The sequence below is a fragment of the Canis lupus genome, chromosome 33 (assembly GCF_048164855.1).
Source record: "Canis lupus baileyi chromosome 33, mCanLup2.hap1, whole genome shotgun sequence".
Classification (NCBI taxonomy): Eukaryota; Metazoa; Chordata; class Mammalia; order Carnivora; family Canidae; genus Canis; species Canis lupus.
The window spans coordinates 2,730,420-2,755,532 of record NC_132870.1 but is presented as its reverse complement, the minus strand read 5'-3'; the positions used below and the strand labels follow the sequence as shown (position 1 = coordinate 2,755,532).

The window sequence follows — 25,113 nt, the reverse complement described above, 5'->3', positions numbered from 1 at the left end:
GGGAACACCAAGTAGGCTTGGTGTCTGAAGCAGAGTGAACAAGGGAAAGAACAGCATATTAATTACAGGGGTATAATAGCACTTTAACAAGACATTATAAGTGGTTACTCTGAGTGAGAAGCCATTGGAAGCCACTAGAGGGGTTTAAGAGAGAACCAAAATGATCTGACTTAAATTTTAATAGTATCACCCTGACTGCTATATCAAGATGACAATGAAAAAGGCAAGCACGGAAACAGTAAAACAAGTTAAGAGGCTACAATGAGAATACATACAAAAACATGATAATAGGTGGGACTAGAGTTAAAAGCAGGGAAATTGCATTTGGTACCTATGGTTTTATGAAGGAAGAGCTGGGTGTTTGCTAATGCACTGGATGTGAGATGTGGAAGAGAGTTGAGGGTCAAGGATGATGCTAAGTGTTCTGGCCTAAGCAATTGGAAAAAAGGAGTTGCCATTTACGGAGATGAGAAAAATTTAAAAAAACAAATGAGGAAGGGACAACATCATGTTTCGTATAGAACAAGGGTCAGAAACTCACTTTCTGTAAAGGGCCAGATAATAAATATTTTAGCCTTTGGGAGCCACATTTGGTATACATCACAGCTACACAACTTTGTCCTTATAGCATAAAAGCAGCCACAGACAACACACAAACAAATGAGTATGCCTGTGTTTCAATAAAACTTTATTTACGAACACTTAAATTAATTTGATATAATTTTTATATCATGAAATATTGTTCTGTCTTTTTCTAACCCTTTAAAAATGTAAAAACTATTCTTTGTTCATAGGTCATACAAAAACAAGTGGCAGGCCAGATTTAGTCTGCTGACCCTTGGTATAGAACACATACCATTTTCAGCAATACAATCATCAATATCTTTCTAACATTTAATGCAAGGATTCATATTCTTACATGATACTACAGTTATTCATGTGAAGAGGAAAAGGGTATGTCTTCATGGCCCTTATGTGAGCAGCTCAGATTGTGACATGAATTACTCAACAAGCTAAGTAGAGAGCTTTTAGGAATATGTGCTCCACAAATAGAAAACCCCACAATATACAACAAAATATTATTAAATTTACCAATGCTAGATGTATACTCAGCTTCTCAGAAATATACCCATGAAGAAATTGAGGGACCTACTGAAAGGTATACAGAACCTTCTTCACTCCAATGTTAAAAATAAACAGAAACTTACTAGCACCAGATGGCATAAAGTCTCAAGATTAATTATTATGGAGGGAGGGATAAAACTCAAAAAATAAACTGTGCTTGTAAAATTGACAGAATATTTTTAAAGAAAATAATTTAGTCTTCTCCAGAAAGTTTCAAGTGTTCAAATTTGAAGCTTAAGCTGTTTTTTTAAGATTCACTTTAAAAAGAAAAAAGCACCAGGAAAAAAGTATTCTAACAGAGTTAGATGTATAGTCAGAAAAAAAACTGAAAATCTTTCACAAAGTGGAAAGGAAGAAATATCCTTCATGTATTTGGTCAACCAGGAGATTTATGGAGTCAAACCCTCTCCCCTATGTTCCTAGGGGGCTCAACGGCATCACAAATACAGTCAGTGGCAGGACAAATAATGTTTATAGAAAAGCTATCTTCAAGAAGTCAATGCGGACTTTCAATCCATTCAGTGGCTTGTAAATGTTATGGTGCTTATCAGTAGCTTTAGCGTCTGTCAGCCCCAGGAAAACCTGTGGGCAGCAGTTTATTGACTGCATAATTGTGGTTAAGTTGCTTAAAATCTCCAGGCTTCATTGCTTCATCTGAAAGTGGAGAGAAAGATACCTACCCTACATGATATTAAGTGGGATAACATCTACAAACCTTTAACTGAGTGCCCAGTTCAGAATAAATTCTCAGTAAACAGAAATATCCTTAAATGTGATATGTTAAAATTCTCTCCTGCATTTCATAAGGCTTCCAATCAGAGACTGGGATAAATGGCAGAACCAAATGACTGAAGAGATGCAAAAACCCGAAACTTCTCTGACTTTACCAGTATATGCAGGATATAATTAGGATGCCATACCTTCTCAAAGACACACTGAGGGTTTCTGCAAACAGCAGGTTTGCAGATAACGATGTTGCCATGGCAATGGCAGTTCTGGCATGAATCAGGCTTCCAAGTTGTGGCATCCTGCAAGGAAGCATAAGCTCTGAGTTAAAAACTGATCAGTCAAGGTACGAATACAGAGAAGCAGCACCGACAACAGCCCCACAGCCTTAACAATTAAAAGGCAAAGGAAAGTCACAGGCACACACAGCGCTTACTGGGCACTGATTAGACCCCAAGAGGCAGTAAAAGCTGTATAATCCATTTCATCACAGTCAGCCCACGTAGCCAAAAACAAGGGCATGCAGCAGAGAGCTGTCGATACCCAGAGTAAAAACCATCGATCAGCCTGAAACCTCAGGAGGACAGGCTGCTCCCTGACTTGAAGTTTGTCTTTGCTGTTAACCAAAAGAAACCACTGGAGCATGTTTAAAGGAAAATGACACTTGGACCAGCATTCTAAAAGCAGCATTTGCCACTAATTAATATCAGCACCTTAGATTTCACTTTCTAGCTCTTGTTAGTGGCCATTATATTCCCAGCTGTATGCTAAACATATTGGGGTACAAATGAAGCAGGCGTATGAGCACAATCCATCAGACACTCACACATCTATTATGGATCATGAACATGAGGGCCTTGGACTTGAGCTGGGATGAGCTGAGACTTCCCCACAAAAAGGCAGAAACCAAGTGTGACAGTTAATGTTACCTGTCAACTTGGGTGGGCTACGGTGCCTGGCTGTTTGGTCAAACACAGGCCTATGTGTTGCTGTGAAGATAGTCTGTAGGTGTGATTAACATTTACAGTCAGTTGATTAAAGTAAAGGAGATTATCCTGGATAACATGATGAGCCTCATCCCATCAGTTGAAGGTCTCTAGAGCAAAATTAAGGTTTCTTAGAGAGGAAGGAATTCAGCCTCAAGACTGTAACATGGAATTTCTGCCTGAGTTTCCAGGCCACCAGCCTGCCCTGCAAATTTCAAAATTTCAGACTCATACTGCAACTTTTTTTTTTTTTAAGTGATTTCTTTTTTTTTTTTAAATTTTTATTTATTTATGATAGTCACAGAGAGAGAGAGAGAGAGGCAGAGACATAGGCAGAGGGAGAAGCAGGTCCATGCACCGGGAGCCTGATGCGGGATTCGATCCCGGGTCTCCAGGATCGCGCCCTGGGCCAAAGGCAGGCGCCAAACTGCTGCGCCACCCAGGGATCCCCTCATACTGCAACTTTTAACTCTTGTTTAAATTTCCAGCCGGCTGGCCTGCCCTACAGATTTTGGACTTGCCAGTCCCCACAAGTGCATGAGCCAATTCCTTAAAATAAATCTCTTTAAATACACATATCTATAAAGTTACACATATGTCTCCTTTTGGTTCTGTTTCTCTGAAAGACCATGTCTGACATACCAACACTAGTACAGAATTACAGGGATGTGAACAACATTCCCAAGCACAAATGAGGTCATCCTTTCAGACTGAGAAATGTTAAATGTATAACCTCTTAGGAAATATGCTTCAAATCCAAAGTCACTTAAGAAACACAAAATGTATCTAAAGTGAGATTACATCCCCACTGGTTAATTCACAAAAGCTCTGAGCCAAAGCAAATGAGTACTAGAATCTGATGCGAAATATCTCTGAATTTCTTTTTTTCTTTTTTTTTTTTTTTTATCATAACACATTCTCTGAAATTGGCAATAGTGTTCCGACTACAGTCTCCTCCTAAGCGAAAGAGCAATGACAGGTAGGTGAAGAAAAACACATTTCATTCTCAACCAGGAGGTAATATATGTTCCCCACTGATTTCAAGAACATGGTATCAGTTTCAGGATACAGATTAAATAAAAATGACAACTTCGTAGCCAGTGGCTACCACTTAATATCTTATGCTGACTCTTAGAGCAGGAAGCACTGATACAGGAGGCATTTGTGGTACTGGAGGAGGCTGGCCTAGTTTGTTTTCCTGACTTCTGCCATCATTCTAGAGAGCTGGGCCCAGCAGAGAGGGAAGTAACTGAACAAGCACGTGTGTGACACCTTTATGGATCTGGCACTACAATTATGACTATTCCTATTTTACAGATGAGGAAACAAGTGATGGGAGATTGAGCAACTTGCTCAAGTTCACAGAGCTTTAAGAGACCTGAGTACTCAGGCTCTGGAGCCGGGCTGCCTGGGCTTGAATCCTGGTGTCATCATTCAGAATGGGAAGTCTGTTATCAAGTTAAGGTTATCTGTGCCCTGGGTTTCTCACCTGTAAAGTAAGGATGATAAAGTACTTAATTCCTAGGACTGTGGAAAGGATCAAGTGAGATGATGTGTTTAAAGAGATCTGAACAGCACTGGGAACTTACTAAGGGCCCATTCAGTATAATTTATTTTTAATCCAAATGCTTTCTAAGATGGCATGCTCATTTTAGCAAATATCTCCTAAACATTTCCTTTTCTCAGAGTGAAAACAGTTCCCAAAGTACCTGACTTTCTCATCTTCCTACGCCAGCCTACACATGTAAAACAGAGTGAAATTATTATGATGAAATTATTATTCACTATATTATTATTTCACTATAATAATTTCACTCGGACCTTAGCACTCATTGAAAGGATTCAGGACTTGCAGTAGAAGGGAATAATGAATCCACAGGTTGCATTCTCAACACTACACTTGGGAACTTGGAAGTCTCTGTCTCACTGAGCTGACATAACCAGGAATCCATGTCTTCCTTTCATTTGGGACACAGGATGGCCATACCAGCTCCACAGACCATCTTCAGTTTGCTACTTTCTAAGGTGCAGTCACACACACACCCCTCCAGATGTGGCATTCTTAGATCAGGAGCCAACTTCTCTGCACCTCAATTCTTGTCTCCGTGATTCCAGACTCCAAAACAGTCCATTATGCTTGTTAGCAGCTCTGTCAGTAGACTTGGCTTGTTGAACTCTAAACAGGATCTTCTTTTCTTTTTTTTTCTTTTTTTTTTTAATTTTTATTTATTTATGATAGTCACACACAGAGAGAGAGAGAGAGTCAGAGACATAGGCAGAGGGAGAAGCAGGCTCCATGCAGGGAGCCCGACGTGGGATTCGATCCCGGGTCTCCAGGATCGCGCCCTGGGCCAAAGGCAGGCGCCAAACCGCTGCGCCACCCAGGGATCCCTAAACAGGATCTTCTAAAAACATGGAATCATCTTTTACTTTCACTCATAGAAGCACAATTTTTCTTTATGCTAATTCAAAGTTAAGTTTATCTGGGCCCAAAAGGCCTTCCTGACTCTGTTTTATATATTTGTCTTCCCACCAGACTATGAATGACTCTTTAAAAAAGAAGGTCTCATTTTATTTCTCTCTATGTATCCCCTTCCCTGAGCATGGTTCCTGAGGGCTAGCTGAATTAATTTAATGAACAACCCTGAGAACTTGCTAACCCTCAAGAAAATATCTATCCAGGCAAATTGAGATATTCTAGTTAGGATACAAGATCTGGATAAAAACAATGTTTAAGTGATAGCACTACAAAATCCCCAATATGTTGAAGGTTATTACTTCATTGGAATCAAACTATGTTTGAAAAAATTTTTCTTCATCTGGTCATCAGACTTGTCAAAAACTTCCTTATATTGATGTCCTCATAGAATAAGTAATTTATGGCTAATTTTAAATAAAATGAGCCCTTTACCAAGGCCTGGATAGGGTAGATGGCCATATATTTTTCAGGTCTAAAACTTTATGAATCAATTTCTATGCTCCCATAAAATTGCTTCATGAAGGTGGGGATACTAGAGTTCCTCAATAGCTGAAACTTTGGATAAAGCCATAAAGTCCAAAGAAATAACATTGTAAAGTAAATTTTACAGATCTTCCATGTTACTATTGCAATTCTGTTGCTTTATAATCCTCTCTTCGAATCTAACACTCTGCAAAAAGGAGGTCCTAAAATACTTTCTCCTTAGAATATAGATTAAAGGATTAGATTATGACAAAGCAATCAAAATATAATCTTTTAATACAGCTTTTAATATTTTAGTAATATGTGAATCAAATGCTCTTGCAGATAATATAGTGCCTCCATCTCCAAATATCTTAAAGTAATAGCCAAGTAATTCAAGGAAAAAAACCTTATTTCACTTGGTTAAGTATTTATTGAACATTTGATTAGTGCTAAAAATAAACAATGAATATATCCCTCATTCAAATTTCTGGGGGGAAATTACTTACAGTATTCTGTAAGAGCAGTATATCAACTGCCAACATAAATTTTCTTCAATTTGTATGGTATAATAACCCTACTTCAATTATTGATGAATTCATCTCATCTTAAATTCCCTTGGTTTCTAATGTCAAAAATGAGAAAAAAGAAATAAAGCTCACCCATCTGTGCTTTCAAGTTACAAAATAATATGTAGAATATAATGCCATTTTTAATGCCATTTTTATAATCAAAATGTATTTATGTGCAAGGAAACAAAGTACAGAATTATATAAACTAGTAAGTGAAGGATGGTCATTCCTGAGTATGGATTGTAGATGATTTTTGGTTTTTTCCTTTATCCTTATTCAGTTTCTATATTTTTTCAATAACAAAAGTGTATCTTACATAATTTCTTATAGCATATTAATATTTTCTTTAAAAGCTTGGCCAGGGGGATCCCTGGGTGGTGCAGCGGTTTAGTGCCTGCCTTTGGCCCAGGGCGCGATCCTGGAGACCCGGGATCGAATCCCACGTCGGGCTCCCGGTGCATGGAGCCTGCTTCTCCCTCTGCCTATGTCTCTGCCTCTCTCTCTCACTGTGTGCCTATCATAAATAAATAAAAAAATTAAAAAAAAAAAGCTTGGCCAGTATAATAGGCATGCATATTTATTCATTTATTCCATGAAACATATTTCTTTAAATGAAGTGTTTTTACAAAAATCTCAGCTTCTCAAAGCCATCTAGGTAACTCAGTGCTTAGATACAGAGTTGATGAGAACCTCCCAGATAGGGAGATGCAGGCCAGGACCTCTAGCTTCCTTAGTGTAGGGATAGTTATGGGAAGCTTGGGCATTGGGTCCCTGTGCTCTCGTATCCTGGAAGACAACACAACAGTCTGTCTTCTTTTTTGAGTTTGCTTTCCTAATTCCGATGGATCTTCTTGGCATCAAGAATTGATTCTTCTTTTCTTATGTCCAGCCTTGGTAGATACAAAGCTTCCTAGAGTCAAATGGGAGGACGCAACTGAAGATTGTGTGGTAAGGGTTCAAGTTTGGGGCTGACAAATGAGAGCTGCTGGAACCACCTTCGAGGAAGTGGGTACTAAAAAGTCTCTCCAAAGGACAAACGTTATATGGTCTCATTCATTTGGGGAATATAAAAAATAGTGAAAGGGAATAAAGGGGAAAGGAGAAAAAATGAGTGGGAAATATCAGAAAGGGAGACAGAACATGAGAGACTCCTAACTCTGGGAAACAAAGGGAGGTGGGCGGGGGGTAGGGGTGACTGGGTGACGGGCACTGAGGGGGGCACTTGATGGGATGAGCACTGGGTGTTATTCTGTATGTTGGCAAATTGAACACCAATAAAAAATAAATTTATATAAATAAATAAATAAATAAATAGTCTCTCCAAGCACCTTGTGGGGAACATGGCTTGTAACTTAAAGCAAGCCAGGCTCCAATGTGAGGTTCCAGAATGCAGATGGGCTTCAGGATAGGGCTGTCATAGTTTGATGGCACTTGGTCATGCTTCTCTCCTGTTTAAAAAGTTCAAGTGGCAACTTATTTTTCTCTCTGACCTCATTTTCTACCCTTTGTTACAAACCTTTTTTTTTTTTTTTTTTTTTTTACCAGTCTCTAGCAACACTGGTTTTCTTTGCTGTTCCTGGAACTACCAAGTATGTTCTTAACTCAGGGCCTTAAAACATGCCATTCCCTCTATTTGGGGTGCTCTTCCCCCAAACATCACCATGGCTGGCTTTTTCTTTCATTTCATTCAAGTGGCTGTTCAAACACCACCTCTTGAGAGAGTATTTTGCATCTATCTATTCCTTTATTTGGGTTTCTTCCCAGAAGTCACCACTTAACATTATACAGTTGTTTATGAATGGTCTCTGTTTTCCTCATTAGAACATTGCCCTAAGAGAGCAAGAATTTTGTTTTGTACGCTGCTGTGTCCCTAATGTCTAGAACAGTATTCGCACATAGTAGGCGAAACTTGTGACCTTTTAAAGTAACTTTTAAAATATAAGGTACAAGAACAAAACAAAACAAAACAATGTGTCCCTTTTCCTGTTGACCACAGGTAAACAGAATCTGGGCTTTGGAGCTAAACTGACATGGGGGAAGTGGAGTTAAAATCAAACAACCTACCAAATATATAACAGTGAGCTATTTTTCTAAACCTCTTGAGTTATTCCTAAACCTTCTTGCACTAAGATTTTTTTAAATTAATTAATTAATTAATTAATTAATTAATTTATTTATTTATTTATTTATTTATGATAGTCACAGAGATAGAGAGAGAGAGAGAGGCAGAGACACAGGCAGAGGGAGAAGCAGGCTCCATGCACCGGGAGCCTGACGTGGGATTCGATCCCGGGTCTCCAGGATCGCGCCCTGGGCCAAAGGCAGGCGCTAAACCGCTGCGCCATCCAGGGATCCCCTAAGATTTTTAAAAATTAATTGTGTTCCCTACTTGTCCTTCAAAGCAAAATGGGACACAATATTCAACTGGGTCTCATATCTTCATTTCTGGATGTTTATTTTTCTGACAAGTCTGGTTTTCAGAAAAGATAATCTATAAAAAAGGGTTCTTTGACCCAGCCCCAGTGCAGGCATGGTAATGTTCTTGTTTGTCAAGGAACCATAAAGAAGCAAATCAATAACTTTCACAAGGTTATTTTAGAGTTCAATTCTTTTCCCCAAGTGCCCTTCCACAGACAGCTTAGATAAACAATACCTTTTTCATTCAGTCACATTTTAAATTTATGTAAAGCTCCTTATCCAGTCCCAAATAAAAAGGAGCCCAAATAAAAGGAGCAGAGGATATTTATTGTTAAGAAAAGATAGGAGTCCTTATATTTAAATTCTCTCCTTTCAGGAGGAGCAAACACAAGTTAATGCCAAATAAGAGAAAAAAAAATGGCAGATCACTTCCTGTTTGAGACCCAGTTCAAAAGCTTGCTCCATATAAGGCCCTCTTCACAGTTTCCTGTATTCCACACCAAAGACCTAAGTAGTTTCCCATTTCAGCATTGTGGAGTGACTAGCTTGTACCTGATCTTCTCCTCCTGCTGTCTTAAAATGATAAACCCCAAGGCATCAGCTATAAGAATACACCTTGGATACAGAAACAACAGCAGGAATCACAGATGAAAAGATAGCTGCTACATATAATCAAAAATGTCTTTGTTCAGCTGGCTGACAAGAGACACTGAAAGCATGGCAAGTTAACATCAAGTTCTTGTACATATGTCTATAGTAACAGGCGAGGGCAGGGGAAGGAAAGGGAACAAGCTCCTGCCACGTGCCAGTACTTCTGAGGGACCCCATACACATGCCAGCCCACTGCTCCTCCCAGCATCTTGTGAACAAAGCCTTATGTTGTAAGAGCATTTCATTTACTCTATAAATGAAGAAATAAGGTGTGGAAAGACTGAAGGAATCATCCAGAGCACATCTAGTAATGAATGGATCCGGATTCAAACCCATCCTTTTCTTCCATGCCACAGTATTGTCATGTATCAATAACAATGAATGTCTTCTATTATACAGCAGTCTTACCAGTTCATATCATGGTTACTTCCATTCTCTCACTTTACAGGGCAAGAGGAGGCACGTGAGGGCAGTACTGCAAATTTCAGAGGAAAGGACTGTGAGTTGGGTTTTTTTTGTTGTTTTGTTTTGTTTTGTTTTGTTTTTAGGACTGTAAGGTTAAGTGACTTACCTGCCTAAAATGTTCCCCATGCCTCCTAAGCACACTCCTAGCCACCTTCATTTTTTTGAGGCAGAGGTAGAGGGAAAGAGAATCTTAAGCATGCTCCACACTCAGCATGGAGCCTGGCATAGGGTTCTATCTCACAACCCTGAGATCATGACCCAAGCCAAAATCAAGGGTCGGACACTTAATTGACTGAGCCACCCAGCTGCCCTACATACTCTTTTAATCTAACTTCCACATAATCTCCAGGTCTCAGTTGAAATACCACTTCCTCAGGGAGAACCTCTCTGCCTCCCTAAGTCAATATTTCCCTGCCTCCAAAGCTTCCCCCACTTCCACAATGCCAGACTTATTCCTCTGAGTTCTGTTTTTCACAAAAAAAAGAAAGAAAGAAAGAAAGAAAGAAAGAAAGAAAGAAAGAAGAAAAAATGGTACCTTTTAGATTACAGATTCCTTGGCACATTCAGATCTTTTATATTTCTTCCTAAAATATTTTGAAATAGATATCATCACCCCTCCATTACAGATGAGGAAACCAAAGTTCACAGAAGTTAGGTAATATTACCAAAGATTATAAATGATAGTACCTATATTTGAACCAGTATCCATTTGATTCTGAATTTTTAGTTTTTCCAACCATACCTACTTCTGTACCTATAGCCTTGGTCTATGAACACAAGGTCATACACCACACTAACTCAAGTAGCAATACCAATATGGACTGCATAAACTTGAATTCAAATGCCAATTCAATTGCTCCCTAGCTATAGGATCTTGAACAAAGTGATAGTAAAGATGAAATAAATTAATACACTTATTAGCACTGTGACAGGTTCGTAGGAAGCACTTAATAAATGTTAGTTACAAGTTTGGTCACTTGCCACAACCTTGACCAGTTGATGGTGGTACTTTCTGTGACAGAGGGAGTAGTTGTAGCATTTACAGAATTAGAAAATCCCTCCTGGAATCTCCAGTTTCCAAGATAAGGGGGAGTTAACTTTCCCACAGCTTAAATGTTTACAAAATATTCCACTAGATAGTGCTGTGGAAACTACACTCCTAGAAGAGTATACAAAAAACAAACAAAAAAGAATCTCTTCACAATATAGAATAAAATTAAATGCCCAGTGAATGTGCTTCATATTCTAAATTCTCAAGCAATGGAAACACAGGCTTAGCTCTGTAGCTCTTCTATTTTTTACACCCAGCCTTCCATTCATACTAACACAATCCTGTTATAGTGAAAAGACAACCCAAGCGCACCCCAATGACAATATAATCCTCATAAATTTCTAGAAATGCTACCCACAGGAAAGAAAAAGTTCTATAATGAATATAAAGTCTGCTTCATATTTCCACTTTAAATAAGTCAATACTAGGCGGACTAGTACAGTTTAAGTTTGTAACTGCATTATTTCCTCTAAAAATTCTGCTCTCAAAGACTTCATTTCATATTCCTAAGGCAAATAACAAAAAACAAATAAACATTCAAATGTTTGCACATGAAATTAAATTATTGCTATACCATTATTTCTCATATTAATATTATTTATTTTCTTGTCTTCCTCCCCAATTGATCATTATCAATCTTTCATAATTAGTTATTTGCCTCCCTCCCTTCCCAACAACAGTAGAGACTATATTTCTTTATATATAAGTACCTTTGTGTTCCCACAGTGACTAAAATGTAGCAGGCACTTATAATGTTTTTGACGGATGGATGGATGGATGGTTGGATGTTCCCAAATTTAGATAATCACTAGCTATTTTGTGATGCAACTGCTGAAAAGTCAAATATACAGAACATAGCATCTCACATTCTGTGTAATAAAAGTCTTGTACCTTCAATGGCCATTATCAATAGGCACTGAAATCTTACCTTCTAGACTTATGTCTCAGTCAAGACCTTTGCTCTGAAAGGGCCCCTCTATTTCTGTCTGAATGCCAAGTCACCTGCCCAATGATATCATGTTTCAGCATGCAACACTGTACAAATCATTCAAAGTTCTGCTGCATGCCCTCAATCCCCAACTTTTTTCCTGTAGCCAGGCTCTTGGCAATTGGCCTAGTTAAATTGATCACTCAGTAAAATTGTGGAGAGCTTTCTGACACTCACATTCAACAGGCAAAGCCACATCCTGAAATGTCTGTTTTCAGGCCTGTTCAAGGTCCTAAGTCAAAGACTTCATTACAGGCAATGCAATTTCACTATTTAACATAAAGCAGGCTCCTAAACAGGGGCTATGCCACCTTAAGAAGCATTTGAGAATTTGTTTTGAAGACTGAAGGTTGGGGCACTACTGGCTTTATTTAATGGACAGGGATCATAATTCTAGCTTTCATGTCATGCAAGACAAAAAACTGTTCCACTTCCACAACATTTCAATGTTCTATGAAACATTCATGTCAGTGAAAAAAATGTTTATGATTATCTGTTTATTTATCCTAACTCTGTTTTACATAAAACACAAAGAATTTATTGACTGGTAATAATACACACTGAATTATCCAGAAATTTAACTGTCATGTAACTCAAAAAGAGATTGTAGTTTTTTTGTTTAGAACTTTATGAAAGTAACAGAGGATAAAAAAATGTATTGGAAATTTTAAAATACTATGAATATTTAATCAGTATTTTTAAAAAATACTATGAATATTTTAACCAGTATCTTCAACTACAATTAATTTGAAATTCTAAAACAGAAAAATACAAACAAATGAGATTAATTTTGTTTAACTGCACACTGGACATAGCACAAAAGAATATTAAGTAAAAAGACAGCTCAATAGAAAATATTCAAAGTGAAGGACAAAAACCAAAATGTTTAGAAAACAGAAAAGAGCATGGGAGACACATGAAATATGTTGCAATGTTTAACATATGGGCACTTGAGGAAGAAATGACAGAAAATAGGCAAAAATACGTTTTTGACAAAAGAAAAGCCAAGAACTTTCCAAAACAGAAGAAACACATTAAGCCATAGATTCAAGAAGTAATAAGACTAACAAACAGAATAAAGAAAAGAATACCTAACCACATCAGAGTAAGACTATTGAAAACTAACAGTAAAGAATAAAATCTCTTTCTCCTTTCTCTATCCCTCCCCACCCTCAACCCCTAGCAACCACCTTCTACTCTCTGCTTATATGAGATTCCACCCGTAAGTGATATCATGTTGCATTTGTCTTTCTCAGTCTGGCTTATTTCACTTAGCATGATGCCCTGCAAGTTCATCTATGTTGTCACAAATGACAGGATTTCCTTCTTTTTAAAGACTGAATAATATTCTAGTGTGTGTGTGTGTGTGTGTGTGTGTACCACATTTTCATTATCTATTCATCCACTGACAGTCACTTAAGTTGTTTTCATACAAAAAAATCTTAAAATCTATAGAAGGGTGGAGAATTATCTTCAAAGAATAATAAATCTGATAGCCAACTTCTTCACAAAAAAAGATGGAAGTCAGAAAACAAATCTTTAAAATGATAAATGAAAAATCATCACCAAGTTAGAATTCTATACCCAGCAAAAATAGCCTTCAAAAAATAAAAGTGAAATGAAGATATTTTAAATTAATAAAACTTATAAGAATTGTCACCTGCAGACATGAAAATAGAAAAAAGTAAAAGAAGTTTAAGCAAAAAGAAAACGATTGTAGATGGAAACACAGCAATGAAGGAAGGAATTGAGAGTTATGGAAAGGGCAAATATATGGAAAAGTCTAAAAATTAACTGTACAAAACAAAAATAATAACATTTTGTGTAATTTAAAATATATGTAGATAAAAACTGCATAACAATGACATATAAGACAGCAGAGGGGGTAAATAAAAAATAAAGTGTTTCAAGGTCCTTGTACTAGTTGGAAACAGATAAATAATACATGTTGTAATTCCTAGGGTTATCACTAAAAGAAATAATAACAGCATGTACAACTAACAAGCTAAAAGATGGGGAAATGAATTTTGGATTGATCCTAAAGAGGAAAAGAAAGAAAAAAGAAACATAGAACAGGAGAACAAACAGACAACAAATAAGATAGTAAATATAAACTTTCATATATCAGTAATTACACTGAATGAAAATGTTAAAAGATAAATATTGTCAGACTGGACAGTGTAGTGGATCCAACAACATTGAGAGTCATTATTATAAAGTATCAATTAGTCTCAAAGATAAAACCCCAATTTGTATATATGTACATACAGGCTGCCTCTTTCAAAATAGAATTTCAGTGACTAAATCCTTCAACAATTCAAGTCACCAAGAATTTATAGAAGATCTAATTTATAGAAGATCTATCATTGTGCTAAGCATGCACTCCAAACCAGATACACTAAAATATAACCCCATCCCTTACATATGCACTTGAACTTGATATACAGTTGAAAAAGCAAGACTTTTAAAACAGAGAACAAAGGAAAAGAATAATTGGAGAGAGAACCAAGTACAGAAAAAGAGCACTAGACTAGGAGTTATAATCTGTCTTCAGCAAGCTGGGCACACAAGACAAGTCATTTACCAAAACCTCAGATTCTTCATCCATTAAATTCAGAGGTTAGAGCACAGTGTCCATAATCTGAAGATGAATTCTGAGTCATACATCTGGGAGTTGGAATCTAACTCCCTGCTTGAATAGTTACAGAACTTTAAACAAGATTAACTGTCCTGACAGCCTTGGTTTACTTATACTTAAAAAGAATAAAGATAATAAAATATATTTATGAGAGAAAATTAGGAGGATAAATCAGAAACACATTTTCAATTCCTCAGTATAGTACTCAGCACTTACAGGCTAGAGCAGAGGCTCCCAGTTCTCCATCCTTGGGCCTTTCTTATACTCCAGAGAAATCTTGGTATGACCTCTGTTTCTCAGAGGAATCATCACTGTACACCTCTTTGCACAAGTTATAAGCAGTTCATCATCTGCCGGATTTTTTTTTCTCATGTGTGCTTTACATAATCATGTTCTTCAATATACTACTCGTAATGTGCACACAAGTTAGGAAGCTTACTTTCCAAAATAAGATACCATAAAGATAATGTATTTTTAAAAAAACCTAACACACAACTTTCCAAACCCCATTTTATAACATCCATTTTAAAATGTCAATACACAAGTTGTATGTCCATATAATACTCAGAGCTACTCTTTACTAAGCAACTATTACATACCTATATTACATATATGTGTCTTATATATATACCTATATGTGCATATTACAGGTGTATATACATGTATATGTATACCTATGAGATACATATTACATACGAATGTGTTTATATAAGTATTTACATGTAACATTAAATCCTTGCAAACATCCTATGAATTACCTAATTATTGCTTCTGTTTTACAAAACAAAAAGAAACCAAAACTTAAAAAAATTATTTGGTGACTTATCATGTAACTGGAAAATCCAGAATATGAAGCCAAGACCACTTGGTTACAAAAACCATGCTCTTTCAACTAAAAAATTATAGTTCTGGAGAGAACAGCTCTTGATAGGTCTGTGCATAACTGATCGTGATGGACCTAACTGACTCTGGCTGCTGTTGCTACCTCCACTGCACCTCACTATAGCTGGCAAGGATTTCTTCGTGGGAAGGAATCAGACCTATAAGGGTATCCAGCCCTGCCTCAGCAACCTTATTCTTGTTATCTTACTGATCCCAAGCTTCTAAGAAAACAAAAACAAGAGATGGAAAAATATTCCATGCTCATGGATTGGCAGAACTAATATTGTGAAAATGTCAATGTTACCCAGGGCAATATACACTTTTAATGCAATCCCTATCAAAATACCATGGACTTTCTTCAGAGAGTTAGAACAAATTATTTTAAGATTTGTGTGGAATCAGAAAAGACCCCGAATAGCCAGGGGAATTTTAAAAAAGAAAACCATATCTGGGGGCATCACAATGCCAGATTTCAGGTTGGACTACAAAGCTGTGGTCATCAAGACAGTGTGGTACTGGCACAAAACAGACCCATAGATCAATAGAACAGAATAGAGAATCCAGAAGTGGACCTTCAGCTCTATGGTCAACTAATATTAGACAAAGCAGGAAAGACTATCCACCGGAAGAAAGACAGTCTCTTCAATAAATGGTGCTGGGAAAATTGGACATCCACATGCAGAAGAATGAAACTAGACCACTCTCTTTCACCATACACAAAGATAAACTCAAAATGGATGAAAGATCTAAATGTGAGACAAGAGTCCATCAAAATCCTAGAGAAGAACACAGGCAACACCCATTTTGAACTCGGCCATAGTAACTTCTTGCAAGATACATCCACGAAGGCAAAAGAAACAAAAGCAAAAATGAACTATTGGGACTTCATCAAGATAAGAAGCTTTTGCACAGCAAAGGATACAGTCAACAAAACTAAAAGACAACCTACAGAATGGGAGAAGATATTTGCAAATGACGTATCAGATAAAGGGCTAGTTTCCAAGATCTATAAAGAACTTATTAAACTCAACACCAAAGAAACAAACAATCCAATCATGAAATGGGCAAAAGACATGAAGAGAAATCTCACAGAGGAAGACATACACATGGCCAACACGCACATGAGAAAATGCTCTGCATCACTTGCCATCAGGGAAATACAAATCAAAACCACAATGAGATCCCACCTCACACCAGTGAGAATGGGGAAAATTAACAAGGCAGGAAACCACAAATGTTGGAGAGGATGTGGAGAAAAGGGAACCCTCTTACACTGTTGGTGGGAATGTGAACTGGTGCAGCCACTCTGAAAAACTGTGTGGAGGTTCCTCAACAGTTAAAAATAGACCTGCCCTTCGACCCAGCAATTGCACTGTTGGGGATTTACCCCAAAGATACAGATGCAATGAAACGCCGGGACACCTGCATCCCGATGTTTATAGCATCAATGGCCACGATAGCCAAACTGTGGAAGGAGCCTCGGTGTCCAACGAAAGATGAATGGATAAAGGAGATGTGGTCTATGTATACAATGGAATATTACTCAGCTATTAGAAATGACAAATACCCACCATTTGCTTCAACGTGTATGGAACTGGAGGGTATTATGCTGAGTGAAGTAAGTCAGTCGGAGAAGGACAAACATTATATGTTCTCATTCATTTGGGGAATATAAATAAGAGTGAAAGGGAATATAAGGGAAGGGAGAAGAAATGAGTGGGAAATATCAGAAAGGGAGACAGATCATAAAGACTACTAACTCTGGGAAACGAACTAGGGGTGGTGGAAGGGGAGGAGGGCGGGGGGTGGGAGTGAATGGGTGACGGGCACTGGGGGTTATTCTGTATGTTAGTAAATTGAACACCAATAAAAAATAAATTAAAAAAAAACAAAGAAACAAAAAAAGCCACTTGACACACTGTGTTGAGGAGGATTCTGAAGCTCTGTCCAGGGCAGGTTAAGTGAGAACAATTACTATTGTATGCCATGGGCTCAGGATTAAGTTGGGAGGAGTATAAGTTACCCGTGCCATATGATCCACATGCTAATGCCCACATAATCTACCCTAAAATATTGCTCACCACTCTCACTCAGTTCATGAATTAAAGTGGAAAAAAAAAAAAAAAGAAAAGAAGGGAAAAGAAAGCCAGCTTGGTTACGCCAAAACCACTGAGATGATTAACTTTAATGATGAACTAATCAACTACATTTTACTTTCCTTATTTTTCCATTAAGCCATTCAACTCTTTCCCCGACATGTAAACCTTCCTTCATTCATAACTAGTTTAAAATGTGCTTCTGTTCTGCATCAGCTACTGTTCCCAAGAACGCCCTGGCACAGGCCACGACTGGCATATGAGGTTAGCATCTTCACCTCTGGGAACATGGATTCCACCCCCATCCCAAACCAAGAGGAAATTAACTGCCAGTTCTGATGAGAATGCCATATTGACTAAGTACTTAGTGCAAGCAATCCACTCCCACAGTCAGCAAAATACACAGTGGTTGTATTCTCTAGCAACAGAAGAATGCTTGATTAGATTAGATTTGCTTCAAGCCTCACTGTTTGCCAGGAAGCCACTGAAGAGAAGCAGGTATCAGGTGTCTCTGAGGAAGACCCTCCCAGGGTTCACTATTAAATCCAGAGGCAGAACCCAGAGCAATTACACTTCTGGTACAATTACCAGGATCACCCATTCCCTGCCAAGTGAGGAGACTTGGCAGCTGAATAATACAGCTTTCATTTTATATTTCCACTCCAATTAGCTGACAGCACTAGTCAATTTGCTGAATCAAACAAAATGCAAGAGAAGTTGAAAGGCCTCTATGTGGTTTACAGAGCTGTGCCTTTGAGAACAATGAAGCGATGAAAGGGACTGAAAAGAGAATTAGGGGACCCACCGCAACAAAAGGACAAGTTGCAAAAAACCCACAGGTGGTAGGTATGGTTCAAATGGTGCACCAGAGATATTTAAGCTTAACACCCGTCCCACCTACTGTTTGTTTGACTAATGGCAAGGGAATTAAATCACTGCCCCTGTAAATTCTTGCTTGGACTCATTAACATTGCACGGTATATATACATGCAAAAGCACACATTCTCTGGAGAATTGGCCTCTCCAGTCTTGCCCTACAGTCAACATTTACCGAGAAGTTACTGAACTGAATGCAAAGTTCCACTAGTGTTTAGGGGCTGTGAAAGGAATAGGAGACGATGAGTTTTGGACTGGGGAGTGGGGGAGTCACAACCTCACCAAAGAGATGAGAGGCACACAAGAAACAAAGAGATGAGAGTGGACAGCAGGGGTGATGAGGAGGGTGCTACAGTAGCTCTGAATCGCAGAATCATTAGATTTGCTGAATCCTAGATGAATTCCACAGAGGGGTTCTGATAGATTCCACTGGAGTTCTCCAAGCGCTGGCTGGAAAACTGTGATAACTCTTCCAAAGCTGAGCAAGATCAGCCGGTGCCTCAGGCCCAGTAATAATCCAGACTGAAGCCGGCGAAGCTCTGCAGGTCTGCTCTGCTCTCCTATAGCCTTCCAGAGAGTACAAGAGGCTACTTGCACCCTTGTAAATGGCCTAAAGAGTTATGTCTGGTCACACTGTGGACAAGCCTAAAATTTCCTGCCCCCTTAGGAGAATGATTCCTTTAAAGACAGAACAGCCATTATAATTTGTTTCCTGGGCTTCAACCAAAATATACGATTTCAGCCTTTATCCATTTTGGGCCTTGTGACTGATATTTAATATGGACTGAAGAGGTTTTGTGATCTTGACCTAAAGCTGAATATCAAATGTGGGAAAGAGGACGCATTCATTTGCAAATCACTATTTGCCACCCTCTTCTTGGTGGCAAATCCTGGGTCTCACAAGGTTCTGTCGAAATGCATGCCCATGAAGCTCCTGTGCCATGCACACTGGGTGGCTTGCCCTGGACACTAGCACTGAGAGGACGGTTAAGCCAGGCTAATGCAAAGAGTTAATGGAGATAAGGACAACTCTTACAAAGTCATTAAATAGTATGCTATTCAGCTGATAGGCATAAGTAAAGATAGGACACATGCAAGTTTTTAAGGTTTCTAATACATATGCAAAAATACTCTCACAGGTCACTTTACTTCAAATATCAATTAATCAGCCCAGAAGTTGTTTACTACTACATTAATTCTGTGTACATACAGGGATTTGCTGCAGAGAAGGAAAAAAATCTTAAGACACTACCAGAGACCACAAAACAAATTTGGTATTTTTAATCTTTATAATAAATTCTATATTCCCCTTTCTTTTAGTTTAAAAAAGATAGCTGATCACCTTTACTTTTTAAAATAAACATGTGCTAATTACTTTAAAAAAAAAAAAAAAAAAGGAAAACGGGATGCCTGGGTGGCTCAGTGATTGAGTGTATGCCTTCGGCTCAGAGCATGATTCCGGTGTCCTGGGGTCAAGTCCAACATCCCCTCTGGGGAGCCTGCTTCTCTCTCTGCCTATGTTTCTGCCTCTCTCTGTGTCTCTCATGAATAAATAACTAACATCTTTAAAAAATAAAAATAAAGAAAAAGAAAACATGCTACTAGTATTCTTGAAATTTCTGAAAGTTGGCATACTTGACAAGTTTAGATGATCTCCTAAATAAAATGACTAGAAAAAGAGGAAGCAGGTAAACTCAATGGATGCATTAACCCCATACCTCCAGATTAGATGATTTACTGTCCAAACAGGCTCTGATTCCTTATTGCTTTGACTCTTCCCTTAATTCAATTAGACCATACTGAACATGAGAAATGTGCTAAAAGTTTTCTCCATTTGGTTTCTGAAAAAAATACTTGTCCAAAATACAGGAAAATCACCACTACAGTTAAGGACAGGATCATAGCTACATATGTAGTAAATAATATATATTTTTGAGAAGAGCCTAGACTTACCTCACCTTAGAATTTATGGTCCATTACATATCTTGTCCTAACTTCTCAATTAATTTTTTTCAATGTAGCAGAAAATAGGCATAGACAATATGTAAATGGATCAGCAGGTTGTGTTCAAGTAAAATTTTACTTAGGGGCATTGACTTATCATTTTCAGGAGATATTTTTCTTCTGATTTTTTAATCATTTAAAAATATAAAACCCATTTTTAGCTTGCCAACCATAGACTGGATTTGTCCTGCAAACTATAGCTGGGCAACAACTGATCAACTGCATTGAGGGAGAGAGAGAGAGAGAATTAATTGATCAACAAAATAGATTGCGTTTGTATCATTCCAGAGGGATAAGTGAGGGATAGTATTCAAGGTTCTATACCAAATAGCACCTTCTGGTCAATTTGGAGTTGATAACAGGAGAGGAATCAATCTTCAAAGAGTTAATCACCTACTCCAACCCATATCACTCCTGTCCCTTGACTCTTGGGCCTGTTGATAAAATTCTAGCCACTGTTCCTGTCCTTGAGCTGTATTAGAAGATATGGGATGAGCAAGGCTGTCATCCCAGCTGTCAGTAAGAATGATGGGCCATCATTACCTGATTCTAGACTGAAAAGAAAAGTATTAGTGCTTGGATACCTGTCTATCACAAAGCAAAGCAACTCATTTTCTGCAGGGAAAACAAAAAGAACTAACTTCTGCCAATGGAAAGATCCCTTCATGAAATTTATTATCTATGGAGTGGCAGCAAAAATAGGCCCAACAAAATGTTAAGTTCCAAATTTGTAGCAGCAAGGCAATTACTTATCCTGACATCTCAAGTAAATTCTGGAGAAAGCTCAACCTTCTCTACAATGTTTATTATTGTTCCTCAAGGATGAAACAGATATCTCACACAAATCTATTTTAAATCCAACATGTTATTTAGGTGCTTGATCAATTTGATCTGGCAGGTGGCTCTTTTAAAAGATTTTTAAAAATACATCTTTGTTTAAGTAATATATATATTATTACTTATATAATAATTAATAATTATTTATCTTGTGTAAGTAAATAAGTATATATATTACTTATATATAATATATATTATATATATATTAAGTAATATATATATAATATATATATATATATATACCCGTGATCAATTGTTGCTAGGTCTAGAAGAAAAAGCAATTAGGAAATATATTATTTGTGTTTTAACTTCTAGTATTTATAAGCAGATAATATGTTTTTTATTTGCTGAAAAAAATTTTCAATGTTCTGATTTTCTAAAACAATGTCTCTTTTGGTGTAAAGTAAAAGCACTTACAAGAATTCAAATAGAATTCATTTGCTAATCGACAAAAATGGTCTTAAATGAGGTAGAACTTCTTTCTTAAACAAACAAGTAATTCACTCTGATAACAGATGTATAAACAGGACCACAATTCATGGATTTGTTAATTGTTCTTCCCTAATACGAACTTTAAATAGCATTTGGTTTATACCATGAAAAAATAAAATCATCTTCAAGATGAAAAGGAGAAAAATCAACAAAAGAATGGAATTACCAGACAAGCACTTCCTGAATTATAGCTGGAGCTGAAATCCCATATTAGGGAAAATGAATCCTGAAACAATGTTTCCTCTGTAAAGATGGAAAGGAATACGTTTTCTCTAATTTACAAATCCTACTTTGTGAATTGAAAGGATTAAAAATTCATTTTAATGGCCACTTCCTAAGAAATTTCTGGTTGAAATTTCTGATCGAAAAATCACCCAGAATAGGCAGACTACAGAATTTGTCAAGGCAAGCAACCTACACGTATCACCTTTTCTTCATCCCCAACGATCAACTGTTTTCCCCTTCCTTCCCACAGGATAAGGGTGGCACATGGGTTGCTCTGAGTTTGAAGGCGTTCAGGACCATCATTTATTTCCGGATCTCTAGGAAGAGCGATTTGATTGATTCTGAGGATTTTAAGAGCAAGGTCAAAATGATGATGGGTCCAAAGAGCCCACAGAGTAATTCTTTTAGATCTGCCCTTAGACCAGATCTGAGAATTAAGTCATAACCTGAGTTTCAACCAGGTATCATAAGGCAAACAATATGCATTTCACTCAGTCCCACATAAACCCCCTGACATCACTCCTACAACCCGCCCCCCGCAACCCCTCCCCCACTGGCTTAGTGCTACAGCATTCAGATCATGAACTGGGCTCTATTAGGAAAAATTGTAGTCTACTCTTCTCCAGAAAAGCTTGAACAAATCATAGAGAATGTAACATATTTCCAGATACTCAAGACTCACCACACTCTATGAACAAAAAGAGAGTTTTAGAGAAGCATAATGTGCTATATTTTAAACACCGATCCTTCTAAGGTTGTTTCCTGAGTCTCTCTGTGTGCATGCTCCAAAACAAAGCTTAGGAGTCAAAAAGATATGACCATGGTGGATGGAATTATCATATTTCATTCAGTGAAATATTAAATGCAGAAATTTTTGTTTTTGATGTGCATGTGTTAAGAAAGATCTTTTAAGTTCATAAAGGAAGAGAGGATAGAAACTTACAAAAGCTATTGTCCAGTGAACTAATGCCTAGACTCTGACACAATACCAAGTGAGATTACTCATCAAAATGGCAGTGATAATAGCATCGGATTTCACCGACCTTGAGGAACTGCCTTCATATGTAACAAAATAAACATAGGGACAAGCAGGAGAAACATAGGAGGTGAGGAAGGCAATTTCTTATCTTGATACTGAATCTTTAATTCCCTGGCTCCAGTGTCACCTCCACTCCAGGCCACCTTCATCTCTTGCCTGGGCTGTGGCTCCCATGGACCTGACAGTGCATTCCTCTTCCAGACACACCCTTCAACAATTTCCCCACAGCAACCAGACTGAGCTGCTTCTTTTTTTTAAAAAAGATTTTATTTATTCACGAGAGACAGAGAGACAGAGAGAGAGGCAGAGACATAGGCAGAGGGAGAAGCAGGCTCCCTGTGCTGAGCCTAATGTGGGACTCTATCCCAGGACCCCAGGATCATGCCAGGAGCCAAAGGCAGACGCTCAACCACTGAGCTACTCAGGTGCCCCAGACAGAGCTTCTTAAAATACAAATGAGATCATATCTTTCTCAAACTCAAACACGTCCATGGATTTTCAATGCTCTTAACCAAAGTCCAAACTCTTTACTACCACCTGCTAAACCACTGCTCTGGGGGCTTCACTCCTTTCTGCTTCCCTCTCCATATTAGTCAGATCAGCTCCTTGGAAATGCTTTCCTCCTGCCAGGCATTTCCTTGGCTTGGCACGCATCCCCCGTCTCCTGACCAGGCTCCTTCACACTCTGAAGGTGTCATCTTCTCATCTATGTCTTCCTGACTGCCCTCCCCAATAGGCCTCTATTCTTCTCTACCATGGCTTCCTGTTTCCTTTCACAGCATGAGAACAACTGGAAATCATTCTGTTGTCTATTTCACTCCCTGGAAGGTAAGGCCCTGAAAGCCTAAACCGTGCCTGCATTGTTTACTGCTGAACTACCAGTACCCAGAACTGTGATTATTTGTGGAATGAGAGAATAAATTATGTTCCTCCCATTCCTCCTTCCTTCCTTTTCTCTTCCCTATTATAATGAAGGTCTCCAAGAAATATACCACTCACCAAAGAATATGTTCTTAGCTCATTCATTAAATAATCCCTTCATACATACATTCACTCTCCAATTTACTCATTTATAATAAATATATTTTGAGCTTCTACTGTGTTCAAATCACAGGAAGAAAGGCAGGAAAGAGGTACTGGATATGTTAGTGTGTTCTGACTAAAATTAGAACAATAGCTAATTAATCTATATTGAGTAATTTCAATAGGAACATGGGCCAGATGTTTGAAAGAGAAGTATTCTAGGACATATCTAGACAGGCCTGAAGTCCCAACCTTTTTTTTTTTTGATTGATTGATTTATTTGAGAGAGGGGGTAGAGAGCATGAGCAGTGGGGAGGAGCAGAGGGAGAGGGAGAAGCAGACTCCTCGCTGAGCAGGCTATGGATGTGGGGCTCAATCACGAACTGAGCTAAGGGCAGATACTTAACCAACTGAGCCACCTGGGGTGCCCTGGGGTCTTAACCATTCTACAGGGAAAAATAACTTGTTTCTCTTTAGTTTAATTTTACTTCATTCATTCATTTATTCATTCGCTTACTTAACAAATATCTACACTGTGTCCCAAGCACTGTACCAACTGGTGGGCATACCCATGGCAAATGGCACAGTAGGTCAAGGAAAAAAAGTGCCCAGGATTTGAAAGATATAATGATATGGCATTATGGGCCCTGCAATAACCTCAGGGAAGGATAGTGGTGGACACCCAAAATACAAGGAAGCAACATATTCCAGAACAAGAAAAGAACTTTTCACCTAAAGGACATCTTAAGGGGTCCCTGGGTGGCTCAGCGGTTTAGCGCCTGCCTTCAGCCCAGGACGTGATCCTGGAATCCCAGATCGAGTCCTGCATCAGGCTCCCTGCATGGAGCCTGCTTCTCCCTCTGCCTGTGTCTCTGCCTCTCTCTCTCTCTCTCTCTGTCTCTCATGAATAAATAAAATATTTTTTTAAAAAAAGAATATCTTATACAAATGCATGTTTATAGCAGCATTATTCACAAGAGCAAAAGTGTGGAACCAGCCCAAGTAACCATCAACCAATGGATGGATAAACAAAATGTTGTATATACATACAATGGAATAGTATTCAGTCTTGAAAAGC

The 25,113-nt window shown here is 38.1% G+C and overlaps 1 protein-coding gene across 1 annotated transcript in view; it reads right to left on the bottom strand.

Annotated features, from left to right (window-relative positions):
* The window catches only part of FRAS1 (Fraser extracellular matrix complex subunit 1), a 435,467-nt gene that overhangs the window by 281,175 nt on the left and 129,179 nt on the right, over nt 1-25,113 (bottom strand). Inside the window, exon 3 of the mRNA XM_072810116.1 lies at nt 2,046-2,153. Within this exon, the coding sequence (XP_072666217.1) occupies nt 2,046-2,153 (108 nt within the window). The remainder of the gene's footprint in view (nt 1-2,045; nt 2,154-25,113) is intronic.